Below are 22,715 nucleotides of genomic sequence, written 5' to 3'. Positions count from 1 at the left end.
GTTACCATTGCTAATGGCAGTGGCTATTCTCTAAGTGAACTTAATAGTCTCTATGACAACTAAGCGCACTGTTAGGACAGGAGGCAAGGACCTGGATGTTGTTTTCTATTCTTGTATACAGGTTGGCGAGAGCCCTTGGTGCTGCGTCATAGTTGACGCAGCCTCATAGGCGAACCTGTGACGCCTACGCCGGCAGCTGGCAAATGTGCCCTCTGGTGGGACAGACTGGATCTTCACCTATATCAGCCACTTCCCCTGCAGGTCAAGCCCCTGGGATTTGGTGGCCAGCAGGTTTTAGGCAGGTCCCTAGGGTGGAGATAAAAACAAGAGTCCAATAGTACACCAGGGGCAGGTCAGGCAGTCAGAGTCAAAGGTTGGGGCAGTCTGTAAATAGATGTGGTCAGGTCTATGTGGCAGACAAAACGTGGTCAGTTCCAGGCAGAAGGTCAAGCCAAGGGAGGACTAAGACACACTGAAGAAACTGGATGAAATGAGCAAGACAAAGTTGAATGACGCGGGGTGAACAAAGGAAGCAGGAGAAGACAAGGAGAACAAAACAAGGTAAGGATGAGGCTGGAGCCGGCAAAGCAAGGCTAGATGAGGCAAGGCTGGAGAACACAAGGCAAAACAGGAGAAGGTAAGTTGATGACGCAGGAATTTGGGAACACTGGCAACAGGCACTGCAAAGCAGGAGACCCATTTTGAGGCACAGAACTGCTGCAGAGCTTTGGCTGAAATAGTCCAAAAGGTTGACATTATCTGGAGGCATCGCTCAAGGGTTCCCTATGGGAAGGCCAGATCACAGTGACATGGTGACATTGGATGCTGGCTCCTGCTGCACTGAGGCTGGGCTATATCGGAGCCGACAGGAGATTCAGCATAGGAGGCTCACTCCAGTGGTTTCCAGCTGCACTGAAACTGACTGGCATCAGGGTGAGTGCCACGGCTCACAGGGCCTACCCATGAATCTTAACATTTGTTTACTGTATGTGCTACCTACTCCAACCTCTCTCCTTCAATCATTAGCAGTTGTTATGGGGTCAGGAAGGCAAGAGTCATAGTTTGCACATGAAAGATCAACTTGTGGCTCCCAAGCCACAAGTTGACCATCCCTGACATAGAACACTTCTACCTGTCTGTTTAAATTAGAATCCTTTTCCTTTGTAGCAAATGAGCAAAAGACCATAGAGCTTAATGAATTGCTCAGAGCTCTAACAGGTGTTCCTGCATCGATCATGTTCCATATATAGCCACCTGTATGTGCTCCCCACCCTCTGTTAGAATCACTTGATGTTGTAGAATCTGAAGAGGACATCCAATGTTGAGGGTCCTTAGTTTCAATCACCATTAGAGTGATGTTTTCATCTTTGGTATCACTTTGATAGAATGTGACAAAGGCTGACATTTGATCCCATTGTGACCAAAGATCTCACTGGACAGACCTCATGTGAATGTGAGCAAATTGCACCACATTAACTGTGGCTGTAATGTGAACCAAGATGAGCCACACCGAATGAGCCATAGAACATCTGCAACCCAGTATGTTTTGTACTAGTGCTCGAAGCCATATTGTCCCATTCTGCTATTCCTTAGTAAAATCTATTCAGGCTCTGATGAGCTGTATCCTCTGAGCTAGGACTAGTTTTTATGCAGGGAATTTGATGATAAAACCCAGATGTACCATTTGACTTAAGGAATCCAGGACTCCAGTCTTAAAGGGATCTGTCACTAACCAATCATCCTGGTAGGGAAAGACTGATATTCTTTGACAACAAAGATACGCTCTACTACTTCCAAACATTTTGTGAAAATCCTTGGAACTGCTTAAAGGCCAAAGGGTAGAACATTGTATTGGTAGTGATGATCCTCCACCATGAATCTGAGGTACTTCCAGTAAGATGGATGAATGGAAACATGAACATAAGTATCCCTCAGATCCAGAGCACACATCCAGATTCCCAATTAGATGAAGGGAAGGATAATGTGGAGGGAATTCATTTTGAATTTTTCTCTCTTTAGGTGGCTGTTCAGTCTTTATAAATCCAAGATGGATCTCAATCCCTCCATTCCCTTGGTGATAAAGAAATACTGGGAGTAAAAACCCATACCACACTTCAAAGGTGGAACTTGCTCTAAAGCTTGTTGATATAGTGATGTGTCCTCTTCGAAGCAGAACTAGGTTGAGTGAGATGAATCTGAATGGAAGGCCAAATGATTGCGTTGTTCTGGAATATAGGAGAAATGCAAGCAGTAACCACATTCCATGATCCTGAGTACCCATCAGACCTTGGTGATGTTCTTCCACTATAGAATCCTCTCTTCTATCACTGGAGATGGGGAGAGGTGATCTGGATAAATCAAAAACTAGGGCTTGCTTTTGCTAGAGGCTGCTGGGCTGTCTTCTGCTGATGCCTTTTGCACATACATCCTCTGGGTGGGAGCTGCTGTTGTACTTGAGAGGCTGATAACACTGATATCCCTGGAAGTATGTTCTCTTATATTAAAAAAAAATGACATCTGTGAATATAGTTGATCAGCAACTAATAAGGTTTGGAGGACCACATGTTGTTCCTTTATCTGGGACACAGTTTCCCTGACCTTGTCCCCAAAAAGATTGTCTTATAGACTCGGCACAGCTGCTAGTTACATGATGCTAGGTTAGATATTAGGAGTTACCAACCAGGAAAAAGATCTAGGTGTCTTAGAGGATAATACATTGAAATTGTCAGCTCAGTGTGCCACAGCGGTCAAAACAGCAAACAGAATGTTAGGAATTATTAGGAAGGGAATGGTGAATAAAAAGCAAAATGTGATCTTGCCTCAGTATCATCCATAGTGAGATTGGACCTTGAATACTGTGTGCAATTCTGGTTGCCACATCTCAAAAAAGATATAGGTGCACTGGAAAAAGTACAGAGAATGTCGACCAAAATCATAGAGGGCATGGCAGGGCTTCCCTATGAAGAAAAGCTAAAGAGGTTAGGCTGCTCAGCTTGGAGAAGAGACAACTGAGGGAGTATATGATAGAGGTTTATAAAATCATGAAAGAACTTGAAAAGGTAAATGTGAATTGGTTATTTACTCTTTCGGATAATAGAAGGACTAGGGGGCACTCATTGAAATTAGCAAGTAGCACATTTAAGGCAAATCAGAGAAAATTCTTTTTCACTCAATGCACAATTAAGCTCTGAAATTCACTGCCAGAGGATGCAGTTAAGGCAGTCAGTGAGTTGGGTTTAAAAAAGGTTTGAATAAGCACAGGTCCATAGACTGCTATTTCTCATGTTGACTTAGGGGTAGATTTTCAAAGGGTTACGCGCATAACCCTTTAAAAACCCTCCTGCGCGTGCAAGCCCCAGGATGCGAGTATGTCCCGGGGCTTTGAAAAAGGGGTGGGGCAGCAGTCCGGGGGCGGTCCCGAGTCCTCCAGCACAGCGGCCGTGCTGGGGGACGGCGCGCGGCAGCTGGCCTATGCGCACAAGTTATGCCTGCCTCAGGCAGGCATAACTTAGAGAACAAAGGTAGGGTGGGGATTTAGGTAAGGCTGGGGGGTGGGTTAGATAGGGGAAGGGAGGGGAAGGTGGGGGGGAGCGAAAGGAAAATTCCCTCCGAGGCCGCTCCAATTTCCGCTCCCATTTCAGAGCGGCCTCAGAGGGAACGGGGAAAGCCATCGGGCCTCCCCCTAGGTCTCGGCGCATGCAAGGTGCACAACTTTGCACCCCCTTGCGCGCGCCAACTCCGGATTTTATAATATGCGCGCGGAAGCACAAGCATGTTATAAAATCGGGGTACATTTGTGCGCACCGGGTAGCGTGCACAAATGTACCCCACACGCGTACCTTTAAAAATCGGCCCCTTAGGGAATAGCTACTGCTTATTACTGGCATCAGTAGCATGAAATCTTTTTAATGTTTGGGTATTTGCCAGGTACTTGTAACTTGGATTGGCCACTCTTGAAAACAGGATGCTGGGCTTGATGGACCCTCAGTCTGACCCAATAAGGCAACTTTTTTAAGTTTGTATGTTCTTATCTGCATTTGCTTATTGGATTTAAGAGAACTGTGTCCAGAAGAGCAGCTACCAGGGCATCTACTTGTCATGAATGCAAGCCCTCAGGCATGGATGATGTAGTCTATCAGTCATGTCTACTAGGTCTATGCTGACAGCTGGTGGGCTTGCACTTGCTAGGACTGGAGTGGGCATCACCAATACCAGCTCCGTTCCTCACAAGTTCAGCCTTTTGGTTCCAGGGTCTGGCAGGGCTTAGGCGAGAGTCCTGCAAGAAGCAGTCTGATGACCTTGAGACACAGGCAGGGGTCAGGGCTGGCAGCGAGCCATGGTATCTGCGTCTGGACCAAGGTTGGGCAGGCAGCAAGCAATCAGTATCTGGATCCAAGCTGGAGTCAGGGCAGGCGGCAATCTAGAAGAGTAGTCAGTATTTGTAGCAGAGGTCAGAACAAGGAATTAGGCCAAGACAAACAAACCAAGACACTGAGGACCAAGAAAAGGGAGGGACCAGCAGGACAAGGCAGAGTAAGGCAAGGGAAATCAAGACAGGGACCAGGAGGTTAGGCAGGACAAAGGGACCACTGGAAAGGCAAGGATAACAACGAGCAAGGCAGGCAAGGGAAGCAGGCAATGTAGACAGGTTAAAAGGCAAGAAGACAAGGTAAAGCAACATGCACTCAAAGCTGCAGGAGGAACTGTTGCTGAGGCAAGTTTAAATACTCCAGCTGAGTGACATCATCACTAGGCACCAGTGGCCTTTATCTCACCACAGAGTCCTCGAAAATTGGCATGCCGTGCACACTCATGCCTAGGCGAAAGCTGAGGAGGAGGCAGCATGGCAGTGTAGCGGCCATGTCGGTAACATTCGGGGTGAGTGCGGCCGGTCATGGGTCCATCCTGCAGCCAGCCAAATGTTATATTACTACCAGGAATGTGTAGAATTGTTATTGACTGAGACTGTTTTCTAATGGATTGTATTTTTATGTGCACTGACTAGAAGAATACCTACTGTGATTTTTGTGTTCCCGAAAATCAAATTTGCCAGTAATGGATTTTATTTTTGAACAACAGCCTCAGTGTAGAATGAGTTCTTTTTACTGGATTGTTTGCAGAGGAGCTCCAGGAAGAAAAAAAATCCCTTAAAAGTCTTTTACCCCCTTGCGCAAAGAACACAGGAGAATGGGTCCTGCCCTGGCCATAATTCCCATGAGTCTCTGCAGAAGTTGGACAGGCACTATAATTACAAAGCAGGGTGGGTGGTGAGGGTTGGGGAAGGGCCTGGGTGCTGAACTAAATACAGGAAATACAGGAATTTGTTTACCTGACTATCCGGGATGGTAGAGACCAAAGAAGATGACAAAAAATGATTTAGTTAAGGAAAGACATCCTACAAGTGGTTAAGCTTCTACAGCTAGCAGCTAGGATGTATCCTTAGCAGTGTAGACCAGGAAAAGGAAGACTGGATGGGTCAATTGATCTTTATCTGCTGTCATCTACTATATCATGAGGCTGCTATTATATATACACAATTTTAGATGATCATCGTTACTTTCAGTCCTTCATGTTCATCATTCGGCACCATTCTTTCTTCTATTGTTCTCTCACATACACACAGAATTTGCCACCTACATATGTTTTTTCCTAAATATATTATTTAACACAAAGATAACTGAGCAACACTCAAACAGTAACCTACCACTGATGGGTTTATAAACAATCCTGTAACCCAAGGTAGGTGATGGAGGGGCATCCCAGGAAATGCGCACTCTGTTGTACCATTCGTCCGAAACTCGTAAATTTCTTGGAGCAGAAAGAGGTACTATAAGCAAAGCAGAATGTGAGGTTTCATCAGTAATATCATAAGTCTACTGAGAGCATGATTTATCAGGGTCTTTTCCCAAATACAGAGAAGGAGAGAAAACAACCCGAGTGAATCAGGTCCTTAGGTAGCAAAAAAACTTTAACATCAGGCATATTATTTTCTACTTCACAATCAATTTTGTAGTTTGTATGGATGATGAGCAACATAATATTTTTAGCACTAGTCTTTCTGAACATAATGAGGGTAATTTTATATCAGTCTACAAAGGGGTGAATTCTATGTGACCAGAAATCAGCGGCACCACATGTACCTTAGATCGACATAGGCACACACATTTATCCCTGCCACAGAGCAGATGTAAAAATCCATGCAAAAATACTCGAGTATGCACGTAAATGATTTCCCTGCCCCCAACTCTGTCCCTGGGAACTCCTCTTTGAGAACGCACAAAAGGATACGTGAAATTGCTTCAGTGCATACATTTACCTGTACAACCCCCACAGTAATTTTCAAAAAGCTTATTTACTCACATAAAACTGCATTTTACATGTGTTCATGCTTTTGAAAATTACCCATGATATGAGCATGATTGTTCCTGTGCTATTTTTATTGGCAAAACTGTCTAAACTGTCTAAACTTACTGCTGTGCAAAAAAAAAAAGAGCATTCACTAAACTATCTGAATATATTTTCAAAGATGTGAATTTGTATATTACCTATGTACTATATAGGCCTATAGTTAATAAGAAAGAACACGCTTATTTCTTTAGAAAACAAGATTAATGGTCCACACTGTTAAGAATGTTTTACTTATTTATTTAAATATTCTTATATTCCACAATTTCCATTGATCAATGCAGAATAAGCTTTGGGTGGCATCATAAACAAACAGTGCTAGTGTATATGCAAGAGACTGAGAAACTTCCACAGGTCTCTTGCTATAGGGGCCCAAGAGAGCTAAAGGTGTCGACGATGGCTGGATTTTTCAGAAAAGAGGACATCTTGCACACCTTAGGCATCTTCTGCTGGAAGAACAAGGAGCACCATATTGAAATTGAGCTCTAGGAAGTATATGCTATCCAGGTCCTATGTATCAGGTCCATACAATATGTCACATTTAAAACTGTCTTATCCACAGAAGCGAAATATTGAGTATTATAATAATAGTCTGTAAAATATCTAACTTTCTTACAAGTTACACAAGTATACACACGAAGCAGCTGTTTGCAACTTACAGGTTTTGCCATAGGCTGAGATACTGACTCCTTCTCCACTCAAATAGACAGGTGTGACTGAGACTTTATATTCCGTATCTGAGAGCAGAGATTGAATACGAAAACTATTTTGTTTTCCAGGCACCATTACCTAGATGGGTAGAAAAATAAAAAAACACTGCTAACAAAAATTATTAGTTTTTAAAGATAGATAGATCCCAGAACCAAAACACTAACCATGAGGAGTCTGCATGGGCAAAATTTTCTTTGGTTCGTTTCATTTGTTTCATTCGTTTTTTGGTCACTTTTCTGTGTTTTGTTTCCATTACTTTTGTTACTTTATACACAGAAATTCAAATGTATGCATGTAAGCAAACAAAACAAATAAAATGACTGCAGATCCTAGAAACTAGAAATAAAGAAAGGGCTTAAAATAATTGTGCTTGTTCTATTAGTTTATAACATAATAAAAGAGCAAAGCAGCAGTTAAAAATCAATTAGGCCATTAAGTCTTAACAGTTAAGTTTAAGTTGGTTTCCAAGCTTCACCTGTAGAAACTTTGCTACCTCTCATTCCTGCATGTTGGTTGTCTACTTTGTATTAAATCTACCATCCATAACCTAGAATTTGTTAGATGTTGTATCTTCTCCATTCTTTGTGCATTTTCAATAAGTAAAGAGGGATGAAATGATGGGATAAGTACAGTCGATAATAGGGTTGCCTACTGACTCCAGATTTTCAGGACAGGTCAATCCAGTCCTGGTTTTACCCCACTACATGCTGGGACTTATTCTGATTTCCCTTATGCATTCCATAAGAAAATCAAGACTATAAGAACCTGCATGCAGGGGCGTAAAACCTGGACTGGATCAACCTGTCCTGAAGATCTAGAGCCAGTTGGAAATCCTACTGATAAATGATCTGGCAGACAGAGCATTAAAACTTGCCAGATTAAAAGTGCAAACACAGCTCTGTGCTTGCTACCTGAGACTCTCAGGGCTGGCTGGAAGCAGTTTGACAACAGGATCCGTCAAGGCAGAAGTGACTGGGGATCACTCCTTCCTCATTTCAATTTATTCAACCCCATGGATGCGTTAAGATTACGTGTCCAGGAAGGTGGGAGGATGGGGAAGGGGCGGGGGGAAACCAGTCCCTTCATTTCTTTTTTTTTTTTTTTTAAGGTTTATTTTTTTCTTTTCATTGCAATTAAATGAAAAGAAATCAAATAAACAACAAATAAAATGAAGAAAAAACATTTAAAAAATGAAATAAAACAAAAACTTTTTCTGTGCACATCCCTCCTCTCAAACCCTTATTCAGCATGACTCTATAGGGGCAAAAAAAAATCATAAGACATAGAAAATGCCTTTGTTGACATTCAAAAGAACACCTATAATGGCTTAGCACGGTACAAAGCATGAAGAGCTGCTAGCATCACACGTGAAAACCTTACAAAATTATCTATGTAATCTTTTTTCTACATCAATGAATGACAGCTGGCTTGCCCCTTATGGAGGAAAGCAATGGGCTGAGAACAAGGCTTCAAATCCTGCGTCTCCTTGTGATGTTGGGTGAGTCATATTATCTCTCATTACCACAGGTGTCACGTATATTGTAAACTCTTTGAGGCATAGACTTATCATACATTTTACTTATCATCACTGTATAATGCTGCATACATGTAGTAGCACTATGAAAATGCTAGAGCCATCACATCCATTATTATTCACCATTGGCAAATGCTATCACTAAACAGTATATTTAAAGACCCCCCCTTTGATAGCATATAAATGCAGAAGAAGCATCAGAGATCTATTAGTACATGCATGTCTTCCGCCGAAAACGATGGTAGAAGTGTTGTGGGAGCAATAGGGAGCAGTCCCAATTCCGGGGAGGTTAGTGTGCTCCGAGGAAGCGCCGAGGCAGGCAAGACATGTTCAAGCTCAGGCAGACAGACTGAAGATCAGGAGCTCTGACCTCTGCTGAACCTGAACGTACCAGAAGAGACCCAATAACGCATTGCTGGTCTCTGGGGTAGCCCTCCGGCCACTCGATAGCCCTTTCGGACCTGCCACTGGAAATGGCAGATGCAACAGGATGGACAGAGGTCGAGGACAGACGATGGAACTGGAACTTGGAACAAAACAAGGATACTTGGAGACTTGGACAAGGTGAGGATACCTGGAACTTGGACGAGACGAGGATACTAGGAACTTGGACGAGACGAGGATACTTGGAACTTGGACGAGACGAGGATGCTTGGAACTTGGATGAGACAAGGATACTTGGAACATGGACGAGATGAGGATACTTGGAGACTTAGGCAGGCACTTCCTCTCAGGGCACCCTACACAGCCCCACATGGGCTGCTCACGGATCACCCTGTCCCACTGCACGCCCTACACAACCTGAAGAGGCTGGTCACAGACCACATGGAGAGCGGGACATGCGCAGGACCAAGGCTCAGAATGAAGGAGGGATCCAGGCAGCACTCGAAGAAGAATCCAGCCGGAAGAGGACTCCAGTCACCGGAAATAGACACTGGATCAGAAACTGATTTACTCCCAAGAAGGTCGGCTGAAGGCGAGGTCCGGCGGGCAAGGCAAGGCTTGGACCCGGAGCTAGGAACTAGCAGATCAGGGACATCTGAAGACAGGAACATCTGGGCATCTGAAGACGAGGAGATGGGAACAGATGAGAGACCAGGAACCAGGGACGAAGACGAGCTAAGGACCAGGAACCACAGATGAAGACAAGGGAATTCCCACGAAGAACAGAGTGCCTTGAAGAAGCAGAGAAGGACTTCGGAGCCTCCTGGAACAAAGAGCTGGAACCGCGGAGGATCCAGGAGCAGGCAGCTCCTTGCGAAGGAGTTGGAGGACTGGCGAAGGGCCCTTAAATAGGGCAAAGCGGAGATGTCAGGATGATATCATCAATCAGGTCCGCAGGGCCTTTCCCGCCGCGGCACCTTTAAGAAGCAGAGAGAGGCAAGGCCATGCTCCTAAGGCAGGACCAAGGAGTGTGGCATCTATGCCGCAGAGAGCACGCAGAAGTGGCACCAGGCTGCAAAACAGGACCCGGCTTCGGCGGCTCCCAGACCGCTGGAGAAACGATGGCGGCGTCCACCAGGCCATGAAGAGGAAGCTCTCTCACCAAATCCTGTGCTCCACTGGGAATTAGAACCTAGCTGTTTGTGTGTGAGAGAGCAGGTAAGAGTGAGAGCCTGTGTGTGGCTGTAGTGGGGAATGGGAGTCTGCGAGTGAGAGACAGCATGTAAGAATGAGAGCCTGTGAATGTGTTTGTGGGAGTGGGAGCCTGTGTGTGAAAGAGAGCATGTAAGAGTGGGATCCTGTGTGAGAGAAAGCATGTATTTGTGAGAGAACATGTGAAAGAGCCTGTGTGTGCATGTATGAAGGAGGAAGGAAAGAAGACAGGAGAAGAGGAAAGAAAAACAGAATTAAAGAGACCTTGAAAAAGGAATAAGGAAAGGACAGACAAGGGGAAAAAAGAGACTGGGACCAACTGATTAGAAAATAAGATCAGTCAACAAAGGTAAAAAAAAAATTATTTTGCCTTTCAGCGATTGGAATATGCCATCCTTGGGAATGTGCATTTCTTATATATTTGTATTTTGCTTTTTCTTCAGTACTCCAGAGTTCACAGAGTCTGGTTTCTCAGGCTTCCCATTTCAGTTTTGTCTGCATGTTTGCTTCTAGATTGTAGTCCATTATTGTTTGACAGAAATGCAGCATTTTGGCTAACGTGTAGTTTCTCTGTAGGGATTTCTAGCAGTCTGATCTGTTGTGTTTGCTCACTAGATAGTGTTTTAATGTTCTAGGGCCTGGTGAAATGTTTGCCTTGCTGCCTTTTCATAGATAAGGTGCTGCAGTTTGAGTCCTGACAGTTACTGCTGTTGTGATATGGAAAGGTTCTAGATATTTATTTGTTTTATTATTATTATTTTTTTTTTGTTGGGGTTTGTGTTAATTCACAAAGAGGTAGATTTTAAAAGCTGCACGAGCACGTCCATGCACGCGAGCTAGCTGGCGCACACACATGGACACGCAAATTTATAACATGTGCGCGCAGGCTCATGCATGTTATAAAATCAGTGGTTGGCACGCGCAAGGGGGTGCACAATTGAGCACCTTGCACACTCCGAGCCGCGCTGCCTTCCCCTTTCCCTTCCCCCTAGCCTGAGCTTCCCACCCCTTCCCCCCCAGCCCTACTCTAACCCCCCCTGACTTTTATCTTACCTTTTGTGCCTGCCGGCACACAATCCTCCGACACAGCGGTGATGGCCGCTGTGTTAGAGGCCTCTGTCCCCACCCCCTCCCTGCCCTCTCCCCACCCCTGGACCACCCCTTTTTGCAAGCCCTGGGACTTACACGTGTCCCGGGGATTTACACGCATCACCGGGCTTTTTTAAAATAGGCCCGGCATGCGTAGGGCTTTTAAAATCCGGCCAAAGTGTTTGGCAGTAAAAGGAATCTGTTTTGCTGTCACTGAGGATACACTGGAATTTGAATTTTTGTTTTGCATGTCCTAGTTCTGTTCTGCACCTGTTGCAAATCTTTTAATGCTGATTATTGCTGTTTTATTGAATTTTTATGCATTTTTGGAAAAAGGATTCATAAAAAATATATCGATATTTGTTTTATTATATGATTGGATCTGATGTTTCTGAAGTGTTCTTTGTTTACTTTTTACATGATATTGTGTATTTATAAACTGCAATAAATATAAAATAAATGAATACAGATTAGTAAGGCATTTTTAATGTTGGTATGTGCTTGAAGTAATAGAATTAAAATATTTTAAAATGTCACTCATCCATGATGGCTGTTGCACACTACCCCAGAAATTCATTGTAGAGTGCATGCTAAGGCATTAATTATCGATAAGAGTACACTAGTAGGGTCTAGATCTGCATGTCTACTGCCCTCCCATGTTAACCTTTGCCCTCCCCCCCCCCAAAAAAAAATTAAGTTCTGGCTACGCCACTGCTCTCGGCCCCTTAAATCCCCTTTTATATTGATTTCATACCACAGTTCTGAGACCCTGACTTTGACAGAAAGTATCTTTCCCTTTGGTTTGCAAGGGCTGCCCAATAAACTTCAATGAACTCCTCAATTGGCCTTTTAAATATATTACATGTTATTCTTTGCTTACAAGTTAGTTTCTAACAGGCGGATGCACTATCGGCGTGCGTTAAATGGGCGCTCATGACTGAACACCCACTCTCATAACGCGCGCCAATCCACCTCTCCGGGGAGCCCGATTTAATAATTAAATGGGCTGCCGCGGTAAGAAAGAGGCGCTAGGAAAAAGTTTGCATCCCTACTGCCTCCTCGGCATCGGGCACCCAAGAGAAGTGGCTGTCAGAGGGTTAGGAAAATGGACACTCAATCTTACGAGCATCCATTTTCTTAACCTTCGCACAGCTATGGGTTATGAAAATGGACACTTGTGAACTGAACATCCGTTTTCTTAACCTGACCGCCGGCAACACTTAGTTATTTATTTCAGTTCTCCTTTTTTCGGTTCCTCTGACTTAATATTGATATTAAGTCGGAGAAACTATAGAAAAGCAATATTTTTCTGTAAGCTTTTGAGGCTCCTCAAGGATTAACGCCTGCTCCATGGCAGGTGTTAAATTTTGAGAATAAAAATGTACGCGTTGGGCGCACTCTTTTTTTTTCCATGGAGGGGCAATAGCTAATAGGACCTCATCAACTTGAATTAAATGTGATGGGCGCTATTAGCTTCACGCAGGTCTTGGACGCGCGTTATTGGACGTGATAATCCCCTTATTGCATAGGGGTTTTGGACGCGTGTCTAAAATGCGTGTCCAAGTGCCTGTGAAGCCGCGCGCTCAGCTGAGCGCACTATATTGCATCGGCCTGAATGTGTTTATCTGTTGTTATCTAACACACATCACAGCTTCTAATTCCAGGTTGTATAAATTACTTTCCCAGTGTTCCAATGTCTTATTAAATTTTAAACAGAATACACAGAGAAATCAAAACATTAACACAAATAAAAATACAGAAGAATTCCATATATTACATTAAACAAGAAAAAAAAAGGGAAAAACGTATGCATCGTTCAGACTATCAGTGATCTGCCAGAATTTAAATAAACATCAGTCGGTTGCCAAACCTGAAGCATCTGAAGTTTTGTGCTACATTTTTCAGCTGTTGCATTTTCATACCTATGAATCATACAAACAGTATTCCACCAAAACTGCATACTCGGAATCGTTTTAAAGCAAATCCTAATAATATATCCAAACGCTTTTGTTTGGATGATAAATTGCCCTAAAATGCATACGAGTTCAGAGTAACCAAAGAATAGGAGAGGTCCCAATCTAAATCAGGGCTTCCCAAGATATCCCCAAGATAAATTTGCATATACTTTATAGAAACATAGAAACATAGAAATGACGGCAGAAGAAGACCAAACGGCCCATCCAGTCTGCCCAGCAAGCTTCACATTTTTTTCTCATACTTATCTGTTTCTCTTAGCTCTTTGGTTCTATTTCCCTTCCACCCCCACCATTAATGTAGAGAGCAGTGATGGAGCTGCAACCAAGTGAAATATCAAGCTTGATTAGTTATGGGTAGTAGGGGAAGTAGGGGAAGTAACCGCCGCAATAAGCAAGCTACACCCATGCTTATTTGTTTTACCCAGACTGTGTTATTCAGCCCTTATTGGTTGTTTTTCTTCTCCCCTGCCGTTGAAGCAGGGAGCTATGCTGGATATGCGTGTAGTATCAGTTTTTCTTCTCCCCTGCCGTTGAAGCAGGGAGCTATGCTGGATATGCGTGAAGTATCAGTTTTTCTTCTCCCCTGCGGTTGAAGCAGGATATGCATTGAAAGTGAAGTATCAGGCTTATTTGGTTTGGGGTAGTAACCGCCGTAACAAGCCAGCTACTCCCTGCTTTGTGAGTGCGAATCCTTTTTTCTTCTCCCCTGCTGTTGAAGCAGAGAGCTATGCTGGATATGCGTGAAGTATCAGTTTTTCTTCTCCCCTGCCGTTGAAGCAGAGAGCTATGCTGGATATGCGTGAAGTATCAGTTTTTCTTCTCCCCTGCCGTTGAAGCAGAGAGCTATGCGTGAAGTATCAGTTTTTCTTCTCCCCTGCCGTTGAAGCAGAGAGCTATGCGTGAAGTATCAGTTTTTCTTCTCCCCTGCTGTTGAAGCAGGGAGCTATGCTGGATATGCGTGAAGTATCAGTTTTTCTTCTCCCCTGCCGTTGAAGCAGAGAGCTATGCTGGATATGCATTGAAAGTGAAGTATCAGGCTTATTTGGTTTGGGGTAGTAACCGCCGTAACAAGCCAGCTACTCCCCACTTTGTGAGTGCGAATCCTTTATTCCACATTTCCTCTTGCTGTTGTAGCTTAGAGTGATGTTGGAGTCACAGTAACCATGTGTATGTTTATTGAATAAGGGTATTATCTCCAGGCAGTAGCCGTCATTCTGGCGAGCCACCCACTCTTTATTGACGGCCTCTTGATTTTATGGATCCACAGTGTTTATCCCACGCCCCTTTGAAGTCCTTCACAGTTCTGGTCTTCACCACTTCCTTCGGAAGGGCATTCCAGGCATCCACCACCCTCTCCGTGAAGAAATACTTCCTGACATTGGTTCTGAATCTTCCTCCCTGGAGCTTCAAATCGTGACCCCTGGTTCTGCTGATTTTTTTCCTATGGAAAAGGTTTGTCGTTGTCATTGGATCATTAAAACCTTTCAAGTATCTGAAAGTCTGTATCATATCACCTCTGCTCCTCCTTTCCTCCAGGGTGTACATATTTAGATTCTTCAATCTCTCCTCATAAGTCATTTGATGAAGACCTTCCACCTTTTTGGTCACCCTTCTCTGGACCGCCTCCATCTTGTCTCTGTCTCTTCGGAGATACGGTCTCCAGAACTGAACACAATACTCAAGGTGAGGTCTCACCAAGGACCTGTACAAGGGGATAATCACTTCCCTTTTCTTACTCGATATTCCTCTCTCTATGCAGCCCAGCATTCTTCTGGCTTTAGCTATCGCCTTGTCACATTGTTTCGCCGACTTCAGATCATTAGACACCATCACCCCAAGGTCTCTCTCCTGCTCCGTGCACATCAGCCTTTCTCCACCCATCGAATACAGTTCATTCGGATTTCCACTCCCCATATGCATGACTTTGCACTTCTTGGCATTGAATGTCAGCTGCCATGTCTTCGACCACTCTTCCATCTTCCTTAAATCCCGTCTCATTCTCTCCACTCCTTCCGGCGTGTCCACTCTGTTGCAGATCTTAGTGTCATCCGCAAAAAGACATACCTTACCTTCTATCCCTTCCGCAATGTCGCTCACAAAGATATTGAAAAGGACCGGTCCCAACACCGATCCCTGCGGTACACCGCTTAAAACCGCTCTCTCTTCAGAGAGAGTTCCATTTACCATCACACATTGTCTTCTGTCCGTCAACCAGTTTGCAATCCAGGCCACCACCTCGGCACTCACTCCTAAGCTTCTCCTTTTATTCACCAGTCTCCTGTGCGGGACAGTGTCAAAAGCTTTGCTGAAATCCAAGTAGATGACATCGAGCGCTCTTCCTCGATCCAATTCCTTGGTTACCCAGTCAAAAAAGTCAATCAGATTTGTCTGACAGGATCTTCCAATGGTGAATCCATGCTGCCTCTGGTCCAGCAATTCTCCCGACTGTAGATAGTTCACTATTCTCTCTTTCAACAGTGACTCCATTACTTTTCCCACCACCGAAGTGAGGCTAACCGGTCTGTAGTTACCAGCCTCTTCTCTGTTCCCACTCTTGTGAAGCGGGACCACCACCGCTCTCCTCCAATCATTCGGCACCACTCCCGTTTCTAGGGATCTATTGAATAGGTCACACAGCGGACCTGCCAGCACATCTCTGAGCTCCCTCAGTATTCTGGGATGAACTTCATCAGGCCCCATGGCTTTGTCCACTTTCAGTTTCACCAGCTCTTCCCATACATTTTCTACTGTAAATGGAGTTACATCTACTCCGTTCCCCTCCAGTTTCTTGTTAACTAGTGTCGGTCCTTCTCCAGGGTCCTCTTTAGTGAACACAGAACTGAAGTATTCATTTAATATTTCTGCCATTTCTTCGTCTCTCTCCACGCATTGATCCTTTCCACCTTTCAATTTCCCTATACCACTTTGAACTTTTCTCTTTTCACTGATATATCTGAAAAATGTTTTGTTACCACTCTTTACCTCTTTGGCAATCCTCTCTTCCGCTTGACTTTTTGCCATCTTGATTAATTTCTTCTCTCCCTCAGTTCTACCAGATATTCTTCTTTGTGTTCCTCCTTTTGGGATCTTTTATATTTCTTGAACGCTGTTCTTTTAGCCTTTATTTTGTCAGCCACCCTCCTTTGAGAACCAGATAGGTTTCATTTTTCTTTTGCTTTTCTTTCCTTTTCTAACATATAGATTAGTTGCCTTGGTGATTGCTCCTTTTAGATTGGTCCACCTGTTGATCCACATCTCTCTCGTTTTCCCAGCCTTTTAGTTCTTCCTCCAGGTACTTCCCCATTTCATCAAAGTCTGTGTTTTTGAACATCAAAACTTGGGTTTCGTTGTGCTTCTTTTCCGTGTCCCTTTTGTGATATTAACCATACCGTTTGATGATCACTGGTGCTGAGGTGGGCACCCACCTGGACGTCTGAGACATTATCTCCATTAGTGAGCACTAAGTCGAGTATAGCTCCTTCTCTCGTGGGTTCCATTACCATTTGTTTGAACAAAGCTACTTGCAGGGCATCTACTATTTCTCTACTATTATTAGATTCTGCAGATGGGATTCTCCAGTCTACATCTGGCATATTAAAGTCTCCAACGATCACCACTTCTCCTTTCTTTGCTATCCTGTGGATGTCTTCAATCAGATCTCTGTCCAGCTCTTCCTTTTGGTTTGGAGGCCTGTAAACCACTCCAATAAAAATGGATGCCCATCTTTTTTAAGTCGGCCCATAGTGCTTCTCTTTGCCCCATCTTCCTTGCAGCTCAAGATGCTTGGATATGTTTCTGACATATAGAGCCACTCCTCCCCCTTTCCTATCCTCTCTGTCCTTCCTTAACAAGTTATAGCCTGGTATTGCCGTATCCCAGTCATGATATTCTGTAAACCATGTTTCCGTGACAGCAACAACGTCCAAGTCCGCCTCCACCATTAGGGCTTGCAGCTCTGGGATTTTCTCATGCCACATGCATTGGGGGATATCCTGAAAACTACATGGAGGTTTGGGAAGCCCTGATCTAAATACAGTATTCTAGAAATAAATTCTCACACCTGACTGAAATATGAACGCCTTCTTTAAACTGATCGATCATTTCCTTACAACAGATTCAAACATGTAATAACTCACAAACAGAAAAAAGTCTACCCTTTGATGCAAAATCTCCTGGACTGTGAGTCACAGAAGCCTATCTACCCTTTGATAACCACCTGTATGTTCACAGGGATTAAAGGAAAACAAAAGCGAAAGGTGAACATAAGCACAACAGTAACAATTGTTGAACTATTTCTCCCCCGGTGTATATTAGTACAAAAATGCAGTGCTATGCACCCGTTCCAAGAAGAAGAGTCAGTTATGAGCGCCTCGCTCTTGAATGCTCTCTTATCCTCTGCAAGGTCCAATCATAGGGCTATTCAGGGCCAGCAGAGTGGTTAGTATGCGCCTTTAGGAAAGAAGAGAGCATACCTGGCATGTACCTGCCTCTGACATTATGCAGTAAATAATTGTTAATTTGAAGTCATTATCTTCTTGAAATGGTTTACAGCACTGCATTTGAATGTGATACCCCCTTCCTCATGGAACACTACTTTTATGTTTTAGATGGTTAACATTCTACTTAAGAGCATTAAGTCAATCTACACATGTTGCACATCCAAGTTATTTTACATGCGTTACGTCCCGACTATGCTTTTGAAAATAGTAACATAGTAGATGACAGCAGATAAGACAATCTGATCCATCCAGCCTTCCCAGTGATTGGGTCCACCCTGTTAAGGATACTTCCTAGTGTGTGAGCACCTACAAGATTTCTCCTTATCCAGGACAGTCCTTATCTTATTCTTTTGCACGCTACCATCTTGGGTAGAAGAGCATACAAGATCCCCATTTGGTTCCCTCCAGCACCCATTTTTCCAATGTCTAATGACAAGATTGTAATAATCTAAATAGTCAGAAATGCTAGCATGGAAATTGCTCAAACATCCGACCTGCTAGGTCCCCTGTGTAGCTTGCCAGACAGACTTGGTTGCATCATCGCTAGGTCTTCTAGTTATTTTGGTATTTTCAGCCTGCCAATCAAACCCAGTTATTAGTTTGATTCTATCTTTACAGCCTGAACTAAAAAGCTGCTATCACTAGTGAGCCCTTCTAGGTCCCCTGCATAGTCTGTCAGACAAAAAATGTACCCGTTTCTTGACCTGAAGGCAAGGGCATCTAATAAATAGGCAATGGCAAGTATCTGATAAAATTTACCACCAAGATTTCCTAAAAATAATAATCTCTATCCAATGGACTTTACTTACCGTTTCTTCACCACTATCACCTTTTGCATCTGTATAGGTGAGCTTGAAACTGGTCGAGCACTGGAATCGGAAATTTGCCAATTTTGACTTGTAGACTAGATGTAGTTTCATCATCTATGACAAGGTTTCTTATTCCTGTTCTAACAACTAGGAACAAAGAAAATGAAGCATTTTAGTCACTGATGTGATATGTCATTGACAGACAAGTCTATACATACAATACACTTAATAGCTGCAGAATGGTGTCTGTCTGTTGGTGCAGTTGCAGCTACAGCCTTGAGGGGACACTGTGTGCTGTCCAATGCACACACAGTCTCCAAACATCGTACGCATCAATGCTTGTGCTTTGCAAAGCTGTGGCCAATGGGAAGTAGTGGGACTGGCAGCCCAGACCGAAGACTCCTAGCAGACAGAAGGAAGTGAAGGTAAGGGTGCATGAGTGGACCTGCAGCCTGCATCCCAAGCTGCTCGGAGGGGAGAAGAAGCCACTGTAGCAGTGGAATAGGTCCACATGAGATGCGGGTGATGGGGAGAGATTATCAGGGGAAAGAGGGATATAACCATCCTCTGCTAGGGGTTACATATAAATAGCGTTGTTTGCTTGCATGTTGGTGAGTTTCTTATATATTTGTAATTTTATATTTCATTTTTCTGTAATCCTCTTCAAACATAATGCTGTGAAGAGGTGGAATAAAAAAATACAAAATAAATATTAAGCTTTGCATAAACCGCCCCTCAAAAATAATGCTTATTTGACTTATATAAACGGACTTTTTTTTTTACCTGCTGTTATGGGTCTAGTGGTTGTAGTAACTGTAACTGTGGTAGTGCTGGTCATAGCAGTAGTTGTCCTTAGCACTGTAAAAATAAATCATTGTTTAAATGACAGGAAAAAAAATACACCCAGAAGTCTTCTACTCAGGGCCTATATTTTCATGCATGGTTTCAGCTGAGCTGGCGTATTTGTAATTTGCAGCTGCATATTGCACAAGGAATTCCCCATACTCTTCTTGCAAAATGAAGTACTTTATATTGGTGCACCAGTACGCTCAGTGGCATCTTCTTTGCTCTCTCCTTTCTCTCTTTTTCTGGTTTCTGTTTTTCCTTCTTTTCTTGCACCACTCCTGCCTCTGAAGTTTTCTACGTCCCATGTCCAACCATCTACTTTATAGCGTCTGAAAATGTTCAAGATGAACGGGCTTCACTGACTCACCCTGGATCTCACTACAACTATTCGTGCAGCACAGGGGAGGTTTACATGCTGGAGCCACCTGAATGGGCCTATTTGTGTACACCAATGCATGGCTACCAAGTGGTGTGCTTTCTGGGGCTTGCGGGAGGTTTTTTGTTCATTTATCTGATGTGAAATATACAGTATCTTAAAGAGTGAAGCAGAGCTGACAAGTGTCACTTGGAAATAAATTAGCAGAAAAGAAATTGGTGGCACATCATCAACAGCCACAAAAAAAGATGTGGATGAAGTAAACGTGTCCTAAATGATGACAACACTAAAGAAAATAAACTCATCTTTCTTTTCTGCTCATGCACAGTTTAATTTATCTAATGAGGTTAACTGATTATAATATTGTTATTAGTGGCCCTTGTGAGTGATAACTCACAGTGGCAATACCTTCCTAGGGAAAGGAGGTCTCATCTATATCATCTCACTAGTCTCTATTACAAAATGCGTACACTGTGGTCAGCAAAGGACTATTGGAAGTTTTCATGATCCTTCAAACCCACTTGGGAGAAATCAGAGACTGTGCCTTTCAGTGGCTGGGCCTACTATCTGGAACACTGCGCCTGTGCAGTTAAGAACTATGTCAACCACTAAAAAAAAAAAAGCAATAAAGACTTGGCTCTTTCAGCAGATTTATGGCACAATCAGTGAATAAATGAAATAAGTTAGCACTGATGCAGCAGGATGAGGGATGCGGCTAGTTATGCACCATCTTGAAACTAGCATTGAGAATTTGAAATGTGTTCTTTATGTACCATCTATCAACAGCAATATTAGGTTGATGCATTTGTCTGTGACAAGTAATGTTTATTTAAGTAAATTTATTTTCTGTAAGTCGCCACAATCGTTAGAAGTGTGGGGATGATAAATAATTAAAAAAAATAAATAAAATAAAATGCACAGGAAGCTGAGTTATATTCCAAACAATCTGACAGCTAACGCACAGGGCATTCATCTCTAGAAGCTGCCAGTTTCAGGATATTTGCATCCACCACGTCTTTTAAAAGAATTATCATTAAAAAGCCCTTTTAAATGTCCTAGAGTAGCAATAAGCCTCTTGGCTGAAAAACATTTCCTGTTAATAAATGTGCTGTCTTGAGTTTAAAGACCTTGGGCTTCCATCCCAGGCCTTGATCTCTAGCAGACCAGTCATTAAGAGAACAATTTTCAAACAGTCTTTGTATGTATAAAGTACATGGACACATTTTACACGAGTATTTGATGCTAATTTTCAAAAGGAACAAATGCAGGCTCTCTCTCTAAAAACTAGCATCAGGTTACATGCACTAAAGCACCGGCTCTTTTGTGCAGGCGGCTGAGAGGAGTAAAATAGGGCATATAATTCATAGAAACGTCATGAGCGCACGTGCTGTTTTCCTCCATGGACCTGTATGCCTCTCTGGGAAAGACTGCATGCAGTCTAGCTAAGAGTTTCCGCCCTACGGCAGCCAACACATATTTCTAGCCAGGAAGAGGAGAGTAATTATCAGCCAAGCTATTTTACCAGGTAAATAACCATGGGCTCGGGTGCAAGGCTTGGAAACCGTCCAGCCCATGGTAATAAATGTCATGTCCATTTGGGAGCCATTGCTTAAATCAGTGATTTCCAACTGCAGTCCTTCAGGCCTGGTTTTGAGGGGTAACTAATACACGCAAATCAACCTTGGAACAAATGCAAAGAACAGTGGGGTAAGGGAGGGAAATGACCAGACATTGACTAGGATTTGCGGTCAATTAGTAGGCAAGAGCCTCTCTCTGACAATAACCAGCCCAAATGCATGCAAACATATCTTATGAATCTATCAGATCTCTCAGAGGTACTCAAAGAAAAAGATGTTGAATCACTGAGTTAAATCAACAAGGGAGCACTACTCTTTGTTTTTTCAGTCAAAAGTATGTGTGTGTCATTTAGCTCTTAGGTATTTGTAACCTATTTGCTGAATGCAACATGCACAGAGAGAGCCGTTTCAGGTCTCACTTTGCAGAAATGAAAACTTTGAATTCTGGCACGTTTGGCTTCTCAAATTATTTGACAATCGGTGAAAAACATGCTTCTGATCTAAAGGCTGTTAAACTATTTAAAATGGGGGAACCGTTTTCAGGGCCTTTAAATATTCTGTGCTGGAATCAAAGGACAAGATTACTTTTCAACCGCATGTGCTAGAAAGTATGCGAGTACGTGGGCCCCTGTCATTACTTCTGGAATGCAAGATATTACTCTCTGCTCATTATTAATATCAAGTGTTTCTATTTAGGGGCCTGATAAGATCTCGGCTCTTTCTTCTTCTCCTCCAGTTGCTCCCCCACACAAAGTTTGCATAATGCATCAGAGAAAGAGGTTTTAATCATTGCCCAAATTATTCAGGCCCCCCCAAGCTTATTGTAAATTACAACAATAAGCTTTCCAAAATAAAAAGAGCCACATGAAGTTAAACAGAGCCCAGCATTTACTCCGTCCTAGCTTGCTTGCTATAACTAAAATGATTTATTTTCAACTGTTTATTCACAGTTAACTGAAAGTTAATTAAAATATTTAGAAAATAATTACATTTAAACTTCCAGCCAAGCACCATATGTTTTACCTGTATAATTATTTTCTAGCAGACTCGTCTTTAATTTACTGCAACTTAGTATGCTTTAAAGCCTGCCTACTACTTTTCTGGGCTGTTTTTTTCCTTTGAAAGAGAAGGGATGATCAAAGGAATATTTGAATGCAATGGGCTTTCTTTGCTGCGTAGTATTTCTGTTGCAGCATAGCCAAAATTATGCCATTAGTTGTGCCCCGTTCCCTCGGGTGACCCTTTACTTCCATTTTACCAGGACAGGCATTCCTGGTTTGACCCCATGGGGATAAAA

The 22,715-nt window shown here is 43.1% G+C and overlaps 1 protein-coding gene across 1 annotated transcript in view; it reads right to left on the bottom strand.

Moving 5' to 3' along the window:
• COL14A1 (collagen type XIV alpha 1 chain) overlaps positions 1-22,715 on the bottom strand; it is a 521,812-nt gene that overhangs the window by 254,582 nt on the left and 244,515 nt on the right. The window contains 6 exon segments of the mRNA XM_029591954.1: positions 5,705-5,827; positions 7,065-7,194; positions 18,620-18,670; positions 18,673-18,699; positions 18,702-18,766; positions 19,403-19,477. Coding sequence (XP_029447814.1) covers positions 5,705-5,827; positions 7,065-7,194; positions 18,620-18,670; positions 18,673-18,699; positions 18,702-18,766; positions 19,403-19,477 — 471 coding nt within the window.

The sequence above is a fragment of the Rhinatrema bivittatum genome, chromosome 2, assembly GCF_901001135.1.
Source record: "Rhinatrema bivittatum chromosome 2, aRhiBiv1.1, whole genome shotgun sequence".
In the NCBI taxonomy this organism is placed as follows: Eukaryota; Metazoa; Chordata; class Amphibia; order Gymnophiona; family Rhinatrematidae; genus Rhinatrema; species Rhinatrema bivittatum.
Note: the sequence above shows the minus strand (reverse complement) of the source record. Positions and strands in the feature narration are given on the sequence as shown.